At 27.1% G+C, this 13,962-nt stretch overlaps 2 protein-coding genes across 6 annotated transcripts in view; one reads left to right on the top strand and one right to left on the bottom strand.

Moving 5' to 3' along the window:
- The window catches only part of LOC100869894 (uncharacterized), a 69,165-nt gene that overhangs the window by 43,502 nt on the left and 11,701 nt on the right, over nt 1–13,962 (top strand). For 2 of the 5 annotated variants that reach the window (XM_086913695.1, XM_086913697.1), the window contains exons 5-10: nt 1,807–2,029; nt 2,746–2,942; nt 3,452–3,669; nt 4,010–4,313; nt 4,679–5,199; nt 8,507–10,424. In XM_086913695.1, the coding sequence (XP_086769821.1) occupies nt 1,807–2,029; nt 2,746–2,942; nt 3,452–3,669; nt 4,010–4,313; nt 4,679–5,199; nt 8,507–8,611 (1,568 nt within the window). In that variant the 3' untranslated portion in view covers nt 8,612–10,424. Of the gene's footprint in view, nt 1–1,806; nt 2,030–2,745; nt 2,943–3,451; nt 3,670–4,009; nt 4,314–4,678; nt 12,329–13,962 lie in introns of those variants that run through there. The other 3 variants (XM_086913698.1, XM_086913696.1, XM_012494770.3) reach the window with 3 other exon arrangements.
- On the bottom strand, nt 9,273–13,883 carry oaf (BRICHOS-like domain-containing protein out at first). Its single transcript, XM_012494700.3, has 5 exons — nt 13,624–13,883; nt 13,305–13,418; nt 12,914–13,232; nt 12,486–12,822; nt 9,273–12,144 (listed from the first exon to the last, which is right to left on the bottom strand). Exons 1-4 carry the CDS (start codon nt 13,717–13,719, stop codon nt 12,512–12,514), a joined length of 840 nt encoding a protein of 279 aa, XP_012350154.2. The 5' UTR covers nt 13,720–13,883; the 3' UTR covers nt 9,273–12,144; nt 12,486–12,511.

Raw genomic sequence — 13,962 nt, forward strand, 5'->3', positions numbered from 1 at the left:
TGAAATTTTTGTTTTTTTTTTTCTTTTTTAAAGAAGAAAGATTAATTGCTGTGATGAAATTAATACGTTGTTTGCTACTTCGAAACTAATATATATATGTATATATATATATATATGGATATACATTATTATATCCAACATTTATTGTGTAATCATTTGAAAATGCAAATGTGTATTTTTAATACGTGCAATATACGCTTCTTCCTTTTCCTGTTTATTTCAATTAAACTCAACGATAATATCAGATTTTTAAACTATCAAGATTTTACAAATAAAAAATTATAAATGACGCAACATTGATTATCATTTTAAAAATATTATTATTATACAATTTTTAAACAAATAAACGGCAAAATTAATTATTTTTTTCTACTTTGTTAATTGGTAAAAAATGTATATTTAATGAATCGAATAATATTCCATGTGCAAAAAAAAAAAAATAGCAGTTTGTGACATTTTATGATTATAAATAGATACAAAGTTTATATCTTTATTTATCCGTGAACTCAAAACGAATTTCTTGTTTCATGAATCAATCTATATTTCCTCTAGTAAAACGTTTCGATGATAGAAATTGAAGCATTTCAACTTATGCAACTTTGAATGCTTCCATTTTGATTCCATTTTAAAAGATTGGTTTTAAGATTTCTTGCATGAACAATCGAGATATAATTGATATAAATCAGAAAATTGATCTAAAAATATAATAAACAGATCAGACATGAATATATGCATATAAAATTTTTTTAATGGTATTAAAAATGAAATCATTTTTAATGATCCTTTCAATGTAAATGAATTTTGCAAATTCAGATCTCTTGAATTAATCAATAATTAAAATAAAATATTAAAGAAATATAAATTTTAAATTCATTCCTCGCTAATAATTAATCCTCTAATAATATTCTCCAGTTCAATTCGAATACTTTCAATATTTTAATAATATTTTAAAAATTCTTCATCATTATTCCATTTCATCATCCGTTAATATTTATTTATATTAATTATTAAAGCAACTTTATGAATAAAAATCAGAATTAAAAATTAAGAAATGTATAGAAAGTTGACAAGGGTGGTATCATAAAAAGAATCTATTTAAAAAAAGATAATCAGAAAAAAAGATTCACCATCTTGAAAACTTCTGTTCCTCAAGGTATTCTTGAAAAAAAGAATTCAAATAACCATTTCCTTACACCCTTCCTTTACAGCACATGCAACCACATGTAACATTACTCATCAAATTTTTATTGCCTTTCACGCCGCCCCCTGAATTCAGGAAGACCAGTGGTAAGCATCTCGGATATACCTCTACATACAGTCTCGTTCAAAAGTTGCAGAAATCGCAAGATAAATTCTTAGAACGAAAATTTAATGTTTGTATACAAATCATCAATTTTAACGATAAAAATTTTTAATCACCATCTGATATACTTTATTTATTGTATAATATATATATATCTAATTTGTTACTTAAATTTTTATAATTTTCAAGCATTATAATATATATTCAGTTAAAGTAGAAAATTTAATGGATGATCTTCAAATGCTAATATTGAATTATTTTTCAAGTTCTTAGCAATTTATTTTTATTCATTTCATCATGGAATAAAACGGAATGAAATTATCTCTTAGAACGATCTTTAAGTTTTTTTTTTTTATCCACTTCATCTTGTATAATAAGTGATATAATAAATGATCTAAGACTTTTGAACAAGGGTGTACATACTGTACATAACCTAACATTGCAATGTCGTATCGAAAATCGTGGCACCGTTGCAGCTAACGGACGACCCTCGTGTATTTCAGGAAAGAAATGGCGAGGGTTGACCCCGCAGGACAGAAGGCCGTACGTCGAGGAAGCCGAGAGGCTGAGGGTCATACACATGCAGGAACATCCGAACTACAAGTACAGGCCACGGCGCAGAAAACACGCGAAACGGGCCCCAGGAGCGCCCTCTTCTCCTCCATCGGCGACCAACACCACGACCAATAGGTCCAACCCCTCTGGTACCACGATTCATCATTCCATGTGAGTCCGCGTAATATCATCGAAGTTCGTCCGCGATTTTTCAATTATTATCCCTTGTTGCGAGTAATTAATCAAATTTGCGAATAACTTGATGTGAATTTTGTGTTTATGATTAATTTTTGTTGACAGTATTCCTTCAATGAGTAAAGTTCATTGGATAACAGATATACTGGTTATAACGTGGTTAGTTTTAGTAATGAGATGCACTACTTTCGTCATGTGATTAGATATATTATGGTTGCAAAAAGTATTTACACATACTTTTATTTCTCAATGAAATATTTTATACATTCCATATTTTTCCATATTATACAATTATTATTTCCATATACAATTTTTGTAAATTTTTCATACAAAATAATAATAGAAAAATGATGATGGAATATATATTTCAATACTTGGATTTAATTAAGCCATTGTAAGTAATTGATTTGATAATTCTATTTAAAGTAATGGTAAAATTATAAAGGACAAGTTTATAACCTAAAACTTGCAACTTGTCTATTTACTAGTGTTTTATTTAGTTCGTCAATTATTGTGCAAGAGGGCAGTAGTGATCTGTAGAATTTTTCTATGTAATATTGTCAAAATAAATTAATTCAAATAATGCTTCAAATATTCCATTTCTCTTCTTGTTTTATCTAACAAGTAAATTTCGTTCGCGTTAAAAGCGTTCCTTAAAAGAAATACGAAGTGACGTTTGATATTTATTTAAGGTCTAAGATGGACAGTTATCAAGGCATTCCTCAGATCCCGTGGGGCGGCCATTCCCCGATCTCATCCCTGTATCACCAGCAGCAACAGCAAGGTATCCAGGAGTACAAATCGGAGAGCAATTCCTTGTACGGTAGTCCTTATACGCCTATCATTCACTCACCGGACATATCTCCAGTTGCCAGTCCCGAGCCAGATGGTGAGACCTTGTACTCGCATTAATTATCGTTCAGACAGCCATGGAACTTGTGGAATTATATTTATATAAATTATCACTATTATTTTACAAATTGGAGATATAATTTTTATTATATATTTATTATATATAAAAAAAAATATTCTATTCATTCAGAATTTTATATTGCAATTATACTTCTTCATCTAATGTATTCTGTTATCATTAGAATTTTCTTTTAAATTGGAACTGTTTTGACCAGAAAGTTTATTAACAATGAAAGATTTTTTTAAAATATTCCATTAAGACTTTTTTCATTGAAAATTTCTAAATTCAATGATTAATATTTTTTGAACAATTAATATTTAAATTTAAAATTTTCTTTTTATCTTGTTTGAAACTCTCTATTTACAAAGCATTAATTATTATTACTAAGTTTATTATGAAAATATATAATTTTTTTTTTTTGTTTAGTCATTTCTATGTAACTGCATTAAACCTATTAATTTCGATGCATGAATTTCGGTAATTAGGTGACGGAACGCATTTGCCATCAAACCAAAATCCAGATCCTGAACGAGATCTGATGGAGGGTTCGTCGAAGCAACATAGCGAAATAAGCGAGCAAACGAAACGGTACACTTTCATGAGTACCGATAATCAGTTGCACACGGGTCATGCTGGTGGTACTAGCATATCGTCGTGTCAAAATTCTGGTGCTTACACAGATACTCTGACTTACAAAAAATCAGTGAGTAATGGCGTGCATACAAATGATCTTGTTGGAAGCTAGGAGGACAAATATAGACTCGTTTACTTGGTTGCTTTGTGAAACACGGAAAATTTGAAACACAATATTTAAAAATTAAATATACTTAAATCTCTCTCAATAATTTCAAGCCAATAATCGACAAAAAATGTTTTATTAAAATACTTATCAAAATCCTTAATTCAACTTTAACATTATATATCTTCCCCGACAAACTTTATATTTATTTATGTTAAGCATATCCTAACGTCTTAATTGTAATAGTAAGAAACACACGTGAGTGAAAGTTCCAGAATCATAAGTTTTTTTTTTTGTCTTCCAGGTGAGTTACTTAAATTTCGAGAGACAGCCGTCGAGCATAGCCGCGGTCGGTATAGCGAATGGGATGATGGTGTCGTGTAATAAATTACGCTCCGGATTTGAGAATGTTGGCTCTGTGACGGGGACTTTTTATCCGCCGGTCGCATCCCCGCACGATCAATCGTTGCAGCACTACACGAGCACCCAATCCTCAAAGACTGCCAACTATTCGATGCAGTCCTCCGTCGAAAGCAACTATAATCCTGTTCAGTGTGCCAATCGACAACAGTCTATGGGGATACGCGGAGCCGCCGAAGGTTGTTCCGGTAATCCTTTATTCCTTCTTGTGTCCTGTTACACTTGGAATTCATCCAAATGATCGATTATATACAATTAGAATGCTATTATGTTCCTATGTTTTAAATTTTTCTCATGGACACAAACGTATCATTGTATTAGTTTTATTTAAAGAAACAAAAATTAATATTAATTTTCCATCCCTGTTTTCAGATAATCCATCCCAATTATATGTTAATTATCTCGACGCCCAAGCGAAACGGAATTGAACAAAAGCCAATTATCTTTACCAACTCTACCATTTCGAAAATTCACTCCTCCTCCTCCTCCTCCTCCACTGAATAGCCCCTTTATTCGCCAAAGGCATTCTTCTCGACGACCGATTTATTTTCAGGTGTATCCCACCGATACCAAATGACTCATCATCAGGAATATCAAACGGAGGGAACTAGCGCCGGTCAACAGCATCCAATTCTGGGCCATATGGAGGCTGCAATGGCCACCACAGCAGAGGAGGAACAGCAACAGACGCTACAGCTGGAGAAATACTTTAAGTATTCTCATCCGACAAGCGTAGCTCACACCAGCCTCACCTCGCAGAATCTACTCGACAGCAACCATAATTACGCCAGTGATCTGCGTTACTATACACCTCAACAGACTCAACTAGATATGTCGAACTCTCAGTGCATCGTTGATGATCAGGCCAAGGATGCTCGATGTTCAAACGTGGGTATAGCTCATGGGATGGAACAATATCATCAGGCTATGGACGTGGCAAAATATCCGGAACATCAGCAACAGCAGCAGCAGCAGCAACAACAACAGCCCCAACAGGCTCAACAGGCTCAACAGCCGCAGAATATAGAACATGTTTCCAAGGCGGATGATGATTTCAGTGTAATACTTGCAGATGTGCGCAAAACTTGTTATAGTAGCTAGTGTTTCGGATAGACCAGAAATGTCTGAGAAAAACACTGAGATATATTTGATATTCCCCGTTCTAGTTTTGGTTTTACGAAGACCTTGATATTGATTATAGGTCTGATCGATACGGAAAAGATGGTCGTGTGGTTATTGTCATAGTAGACGTCGCAAATATTGGTTGAATACTTGAAATTGATGAAGGATGAACCTTACTGTGTTGCAGCAGGACGAGAATGAAAGAAATGTGGTAATATTTATCGCGATAATCGAAGTTTCTGTTAATTTTTTCATTAATAAATAATACTACAAATATCGATAATCCGATAAAAAGGAATAAATCCCATAGATTTTTCGAAAAAATTTTCTAAAGGAGATAATAGAATTTTTTTTATTTCAAAACAATTTGGATTCTATAAAATACATTAGAATAATATTTTCTTCTTCTATTAAGTTGTGACTCTTCATAAGGTAAGAAAAAAATTTGATTTATTCTTAGTAGTTGGAATTCTAAACTTTTAACCATTAATATATAATCCCATTTAATTATCAGAATTCTAATCTAATTTCAAACTTTTGTTCACATGTACATGTTTCAAATGTACGAGAAATATGAAAGAAGGAATATTAGTTGTTTAAAAGTGCCTTTGAATATTTAATACTTGTGGTGTCTACTATGCTAAACAATCTTCGACTTTAGAGAAAATATATAGAATTATACGGTAAAATGACCTAAATCTTTTTGAAACAGGCGATTTATCTCTTATGGCTGTAGAGAAGAAGTTAGGTGCTAGCGTCTACGAAGAATCCGGTGCTTATACACATTTTTGTACACATTTCTTCCGGTGCTAATGCTCTTGATAACGAGATATAATTAAGGTTGCAAGGAATTGATAGCAAATTAATTTTAGCACATTTAGTATTTCTATTTTCAATGAGTAATATTAAGAAAATTACACGTATATATATATATATATATATATATATATATATCTGTGAATTTCTATTTTCTTCTTCGAAAAGAGGTTAGATAAACTAATAGAAGAGAAAGTATGGAACACAATAATTTGAACATGTTTGCGTTAGGAACAATTGTTATTTGTTACAAACGACCTGGCAACTGTCAACGTGTCTGATTTGAGGTAACGAAAATAAAGTAGGAAGCATTCTTGACTCTCCGAGTTTCGTTTAGCGAGCCAAATAGTACGCAACACTTTCAAAAGCATTTTTTCATAGATATTTTTGTTGTTTATTATTTTATCATTGCTTAACTGCTATTAGTTATTAGCTGAGAATCTAACCTTTACGTTTTGGTATTTAAAAATCAGTATATAAACGTCTAATTAATATAAAATCTAATTTATTAATATTTTTTTTTTTAGCTAGAAAGATCAACGTTCTTATTTATATTAATAATATAAAAACATAAAAATTAAAGAATTATTTATTTTTAAATTAAGAATATATAAGAATGTTTGTATTAATTATGCTGTGTATAGGTTAGGTCTCAATTACCAAATTGCATTAAAATCATTTGATTATTTTTTATCAAGTTATACTTTTAGTATAACATGTTTTTTTTATAAATATTTTATAAAAAATCTGTTCTCAATATATCGATTCCTTGCTACCTCATACATTTTATTTTAAATTTTTGCAATTATACCTCGTAATTTTGTTTATTTAATCGAACTAGGCGATTTATTTTGAATAAATCGATCAAAACATCGAATCTCTTCACTTACATACGAAGGGATTTTTTTACGTGATTAAAAAACGTGATATGGTATAAAATATAAAAAAATCCAAGATATTATTATTTTTAAACTTTCAAAAAACAATTTAATTTAATTCTTACAATTTATAGAGATTTAATGTAATTTCATTTTATTTAATTTATATACGATCACCGATGAATTAAGATAACGTTGTGACAGAATCGTTGAAGATCAACGGCATTATTGTTGAGTTATTTTTATCCACCTGTGCACTCATGGTACAGCATGGCACTGTATATTTAGAGCATACCTGCATATTTCACCGTCGGAAATAGATCGAATTTAATTTTTTCGTAGCGAATTAAATGACGTATCGGTTTCTCGTAGCGATCGATCCTGGTTTCAGTGGCAAGCTACTTAAGAAAAAAAAAAGGATAGAATTACATCGTTTCTCATGTATTCATTGTTATGATTACGGAAACGTGGTCCATTTTTTTTTTTTTAGCGTAACAATTTAGTCATTCTATTTATGACGCACATTTCAAAAAATTGGGATACTTAATTTAAATGAAAAAGAGAGATATATATATATATATACAGAGTGTTTCAGATAACTAGACAAAGTTCATCATTTTGAAGTGGTAAGAGATAAATGAAAATTTCAAGAAAAAATTTAATTAATTTTAAATAATGCATTTTTTTTATATCAATATATTATACATATATAATTATTATATTATATAAAATATATAAATATAATATATATTATAAATTTATACACGTTATATATAAATGAATTGTTTTATGATCGACATTCTTATTTTCTATAAAAGAATCTTAAATAAGTTGTATCTAAAAATAATAAATTCCTTCAAAAAATATTTTAATTAAAATATTGCAAAGCTTTATCATATGAAAGATATATCTTTTATATATTTCCTTGATTTTCGTACTTTTTAATAAATTAATAAATTTTCAATCTAATATTATATTAATATTTTTTTTATAGAAAATAAAAGTATGCATTGATAGGTGGACAAAAAATATATTAATTAAAAAAAAAATGAAAGTGATTATGAAATCATCATCAAACACAGTCATTCAATTTTTATCTAATAAAATATTTTTCTATCTTTTACTATTTCAAAATTATGATCTGACTCTCATTGCATGAAACAGCTTGTATATAACTCTCACTCAAAAGTCTTAAGACATTTATTGAAAAAATTAAGAAACCATATTTATTTGATATAGAAAGTATATAAAATGAATTATATAATTATATTAATAATTAACGGAAAAAATTTTTTTTATTTTTTTAACAAAAAAGCGAATTATTAATATTAAAATTTTATTAGAAATTAATGTCATAAGACTTTTGAATAAGTGTATAATATATATTTTTATGGTGATAATTTAGAATCTTCTGTGAAAAATACTTATTTAAAAGAAAAAAAGACGATATTATAAGGTACCTTGTTTTTAATAAGTGTACGAGATTTTTTTTTTTTCTCTAAGCCTCCTTCATTAGCGATTTTACATGTGTATAAGCACGATCTCCTTACTTTTCTCTGTTTCAGATGACTGAACAAAATTCTCGCTGTATATGTATTATAAACGTAGCGAAACGTTTTTTTTCCTTTTTTTTTTTTTTTTTTTTTTTTTTTTTTTTTTTACTCACGTAAGCTTTTACTTCCATAGTTTTTAATACTCTATATAGAATACGATGATACCTATGTGTAGCGTGGCAAATAAACGTGGATATTTTATCGTTCGATCCTCGATTTTGAATACACTTTGCGTAAGCAACATATGGTATTTAGGTAATGAATATAAAGAATGTTGGGGAGAGTACTAAATTATTATATTGATTATTGTATCGTACTTAATAGAAACAATTATCAAAAAACATTCATGAATTTTCGTGTACATTTATTATTAAATTAATTTCATTATAGATAGTCATTGAAAAATTAAACAAAGATATGCGTATAGCTATAAAATATTACATTAAAAATAGAGCGTTTCATTTATCTTCAAATACTCTTCAATTTATCTTTTTCAAAAAATTATTTATTATTTTTTCGATATTTTTTTCTTATATATTTACTATCATGGAAGAAAAAATATTATTATAATATTATCATAATCTAATTTTGTAAATCATAATAAGTTCTTTTCAAAATGTGAAAATAATATTGATAAATAAGAAAAAAAGAAGAAGAAACAACAAGAAAAAATAAAACAAGATAACATCCTCATTATTAAAAAGTTTGTTATTGTTATAATATAAATATTATTGCAAGATATGAATATCTATTAGAACAATCAAAATTAAACGCAATGTTTATTTATTCGTTCTTTTTATTAAATATATATAAAAAATATATGTATAAGTTACAATGTTATGTGTAAAGTTGAAATCATACACGGTGAGTAACATTAAGTTCCAATTCAAAGTGTTGATAGAAAAACGTTTAAATTCTATTAGTCTTCTTCCTTTTCTCGTTTCCTAACCCCCCACCATATTAACCAAAGTGACCACACAATGTCCGCAAGTTAGTCATAATGGATCAGTGCTTTCATTATTTGAGAGAGAAAAAGAGAAAAAAAGATTAACATAATAAAAAAATTTTTCAAACAGGAACAATTGTTTGAAAATTTTTTCTTAATTTAAATTATATTAATAATTAATATCTTTGTTATTCAGATGGATTTTTTTTTTTTTTTTCTGTTTTTTTTTTCATCGTGCACGTTAAATGACATATAATTGTCGATATACTAATGATAACATCTTGAATATATTTTGCAATGTCTATACCATATTTGATAACTAACAATAAATATACAGGATGATTCACAAAAAATGATGAATTGAATTTTTTTCAAATATAACGAAAGATATTAAAATATCTATCTATAAATTAAATGTTCTTTTTTTTAAATCGATTATTTTTAATTTAATAAAAATTAATAAAATGAAATTTTAAATTTCTTTACTTTATAATTTTAAAAAATAATAATTTTGTAAATTTGATTCAAAAAATTTTATATCAACTATTATATTTAATAATTTTGAAAATTAGGAAAAAATTTCATTAAAAAAAATTTCATTTCTTTAAAATATTTTTAAAATGTGTATTTACATTTTTCAAGCCTTCAATAAGATTAAAAAAAAAATTATTCATTTGATCCATTTTTCTTATGAGTCACCCTATAGCTTGTAGATACGTATATACACAATGTACAAATTTATATTGCTGTTTACAAACTAACCGGTTACACAGTTCGCGTTTGAATTACTTAATCGAGTTATATCATTGACTCACACGTATAAAGTTCGTTCTTGACGAATGAAGTGATACATTTTTTTTCTTCGTTTATCTTATTTTTAGTGAAATATAGTATGGAACTAATAAATGGTACAAACGTGAGCGAGGTACAATAACGTGTGTGCCGTTTAACGCTTACAAGTTTCATAAATATTCGATTACAGGCGTAAGTATGTGCAATATGTGTACATAGTATATTTCCCATTTTTGTTAATCTTTTACTTACACTAAAAATTTAAATACAATTTTGTCAGTGAGGAAGCACGGAGAATTGCAACGTGTATATATAATATGTTTATTATTAAATTGGACAGATATTGCAGTCTTGTTTATAGTGGTTTGCTATGAAACGTATACTCTCATTTTTATCTTTCTCATGTGCATCTCAAATGCCAAACAAACCTTTTGTACAAATAGTGAATTCTTATTTCATCCAAGTCAACAACATTTCATTCATCGATTATTTCATATATTATGTATATATACTATGAACTGTACGTTTCGGTTATTAACAAATATTCTTATATACAGAATTTCTTTTCTATTCTTAAATACAGAAATCTAATTCATTTTCATATTTAATTTTTCATTGCTTATATTTGTGTTAGTTTTTTCTCTTTTGTATTATGTACAAGTCTAACTTCACATGTAAATGGCAGCTTTACAAGTCATGTATAAAATTCTGTACAGACACCCGTGCGTTTATTGTTTAATACGCGTAATCATTTCTTATAAATTATTAAAAATATAATAAAGTACGAGTTAATTCATTTGATAATTAGACAAGAATTGCTTACAATATATTTTTAAAAAAAATTATAAAATTTTACATTAATCATTTTATCAATATTGTTCATTAAGAAATATCAAAATAATAAAACGAGCATAAAAAATTCTAACCTAACATTAATTTTTCCATATGTATTATAAATTTAAAAACAATTCTTTTATATCTTTAATAATTTAAGAAAAAATTGCGCGTATTATACATCGTTTAATATATCATGGTACTATACGTGTATAGTAAATTAAACGTGCAATCATCACGTTATCCTGAATGGATTATTTGTAACTTATATCTTAATATATTATAATATATTATAATAATATATTATATATTAATGTGTATATATAAATACTTATTGCCGCAAATTTAAACGGCAATGAATAATTAAAGAAACAGTGTTCGAATTTATACTCGAACAATTATACGCTTTTCATTATATAATAACAATGTTTTGTGAGAAAGTACATGAATTTATAATACTAATACGCACATCTGTGACAATGTACATATGTTAAATAGTATGTACTTTGTAAGACACATTATAGTATAAGATTAGGAATGATTACCTTCTTAATAAATACACGAGAATATTAATTTAGGAATGTATGATGTATGATAAGTAATAAACTTAAATAATTTTCATATAATAAGATATATAAAAAATCTTTTAGAATTAGTTTCATTTTTTCTTCTTCAATAATTTTTTTTCTTATTTTTTATATTTTATTTTTTTTATAAAATTCTTAATTCGTTATCCTAATAAAATACAAATATTAGTGTTACAAATGCATCCATTCAGTACAATCTATAAAAGTAAGAATCTATCTAAAACGAGTCTGTTGACATTCTAATACATGTACCAAGGATTTTTCTCACTCTGTTTTCATAATTAATGGAATCGCTGATACTTATCGTGCATCTGTATAGAAAAACACTGGCACTTTAAAAGCACATCAATGACATTGACAAGTTCTGCAAATATAATATTAATACTTGTCTATTTAAATTGTTTTTGTTCATCTCATATTAATATTTACTACAAATGGAGGACTAATATAATGGCATGACATCAGAAACTTCATCAATAAACAGAGCAGATCTAAAAGTTTTATAATGATTGATTTTAAAATATTCTCTTTGTTTTCTTAAATACATATCATGAAGAAAATATTACAAATTTAAAAGAGAAAATTTTTTTACAAAAGATAGAAAAATTACTATATTTTGATAAAAATGTAATTAATAATTATATATATAATAAAATGAAATTATAAATCTTGAAACAATAGTACTATTTGTCACAGATGTTTACATTTACAAGCATTTAATATCGAATAAAAAAAAAATTGAAAAAAAATTTGAATTATATTTTTATTAATATAAAAATAAAAAAATAATATTTTCTCATGCTCTGAAAAAGTTTAACTTTTTATAAATTACCTATATATCTACAGTGTTCTTATATGTCATTCATCCCATAAACAATTCTGCTTCATCTTAGAATAATATGAGAATATAAAACACTTTTTACACGTTTTAATGCCACATTTATATGGAGTAGCTGCTTTTTTACCATCACTTTTGCCTTTGCAAAATTTTAAACCACATGGATACCATCCAATACATAACTCTAATGAACATGTACAAGGTGCCCACATATTTGATGTATCTGCACATCTTGTTACAAATAACGATCTTGAATCATTTGTACCTTGTTGTGTCAAAGAATTTGTGCTGAAGTTATACACAGCTGCCATCAATGAAAGTTCAGATGAGCCTAATGAATTCAAAAATAAAAAAATCTAATAAATTAAATTTAAATCTTATCTTATTTTAAAGAACTTTATTCATGCGTCAATAAAACTCACCAGGTCTTTGAATCCACTGTTTTATATCTTCATTTCTAGTATAAGCAGATCCAGCTGCTTCTCCACAAAGAGTTGCAATATGCTTAGAGATATCTTTAGATTCAGATACATCTAAGAATAAATCCATAGTATAATTTACATGACCCTTATCTTCCTCTGCAACACGTACAGTGCCTGGATTTTTTTGCCTTAGTTTAGACATTGCATCAGAAGATATAAAATCCACTTTAAAAAAATGATTAACAAAGCACAAAACTTGATACTGATTTTGACCTCGTTCTTCTTCACCCAAAACTAAGGCTTTTATTATTTGCACTTCCTAAAGAAATATGTTTTATTTTTATTTGGACAATATGAAAAGAAATTATAGAATTTCAAAATAATGAATTACATTTTTGAAATCAATAAGTTGTGTTACCAATGTACCATCTGAACATTGAAATTCTAGGGTAATAACATCTTCAGTAACATTAGAAGAAATTGTTTCTAACAAAATATCACCACCCTGTAAAATAGCGGTATATAAATAATGCATAGCTATTTATCTTTAAATTCTATTTTGTTAAACTTTAAATTACGATTAGATTATCGAAATGAATTGTTAATTGGTAAATTACATCGAAATTTTCATTATATAGCACAATTGTAATATTTTGATTTTTATTTATTTTGATATTTTATTATAATAACTGCTAAATAAAAATTCATACCTGATTTTTTACATTTATGAGCAAATGAGTTATACAAACGCTGTAGAAATAATGCAACAAGAAACAAATCGTGAATAATTCGTTGAGTTTTTTCATTGTCGCATATTATAATTACATCTGTCACAATATTAAATAACTACTACTGCAATTAATTATAATGTATCATCATTTATTTGAAAGATAGGTACTTAAATATAACCTAATTGTAACAATCTCTACTTCATACATTTTATAAAGCATATAGTCACAACTACATTGTCATTGAGTAGAAACTAGATAGAGGGGCATATAAATTATATAAAATATATTTTAAAATAATTAATTAAAATAAACTTAAAA

This window comes from Apis florea, unplaced genomic scaffold (assembly GCF_048593485.1).
Source record: "Apis florea isolate Af1SG1 unplaced genomic scaffold, ASM4859348v1 contig_3496_pilon, whole genome shotgun sequence".
NCBI lineage: Eukaryota > Metazoa > Arthropoda > Insecta > Hymenoptera > Apidae > Apis > Apis florea.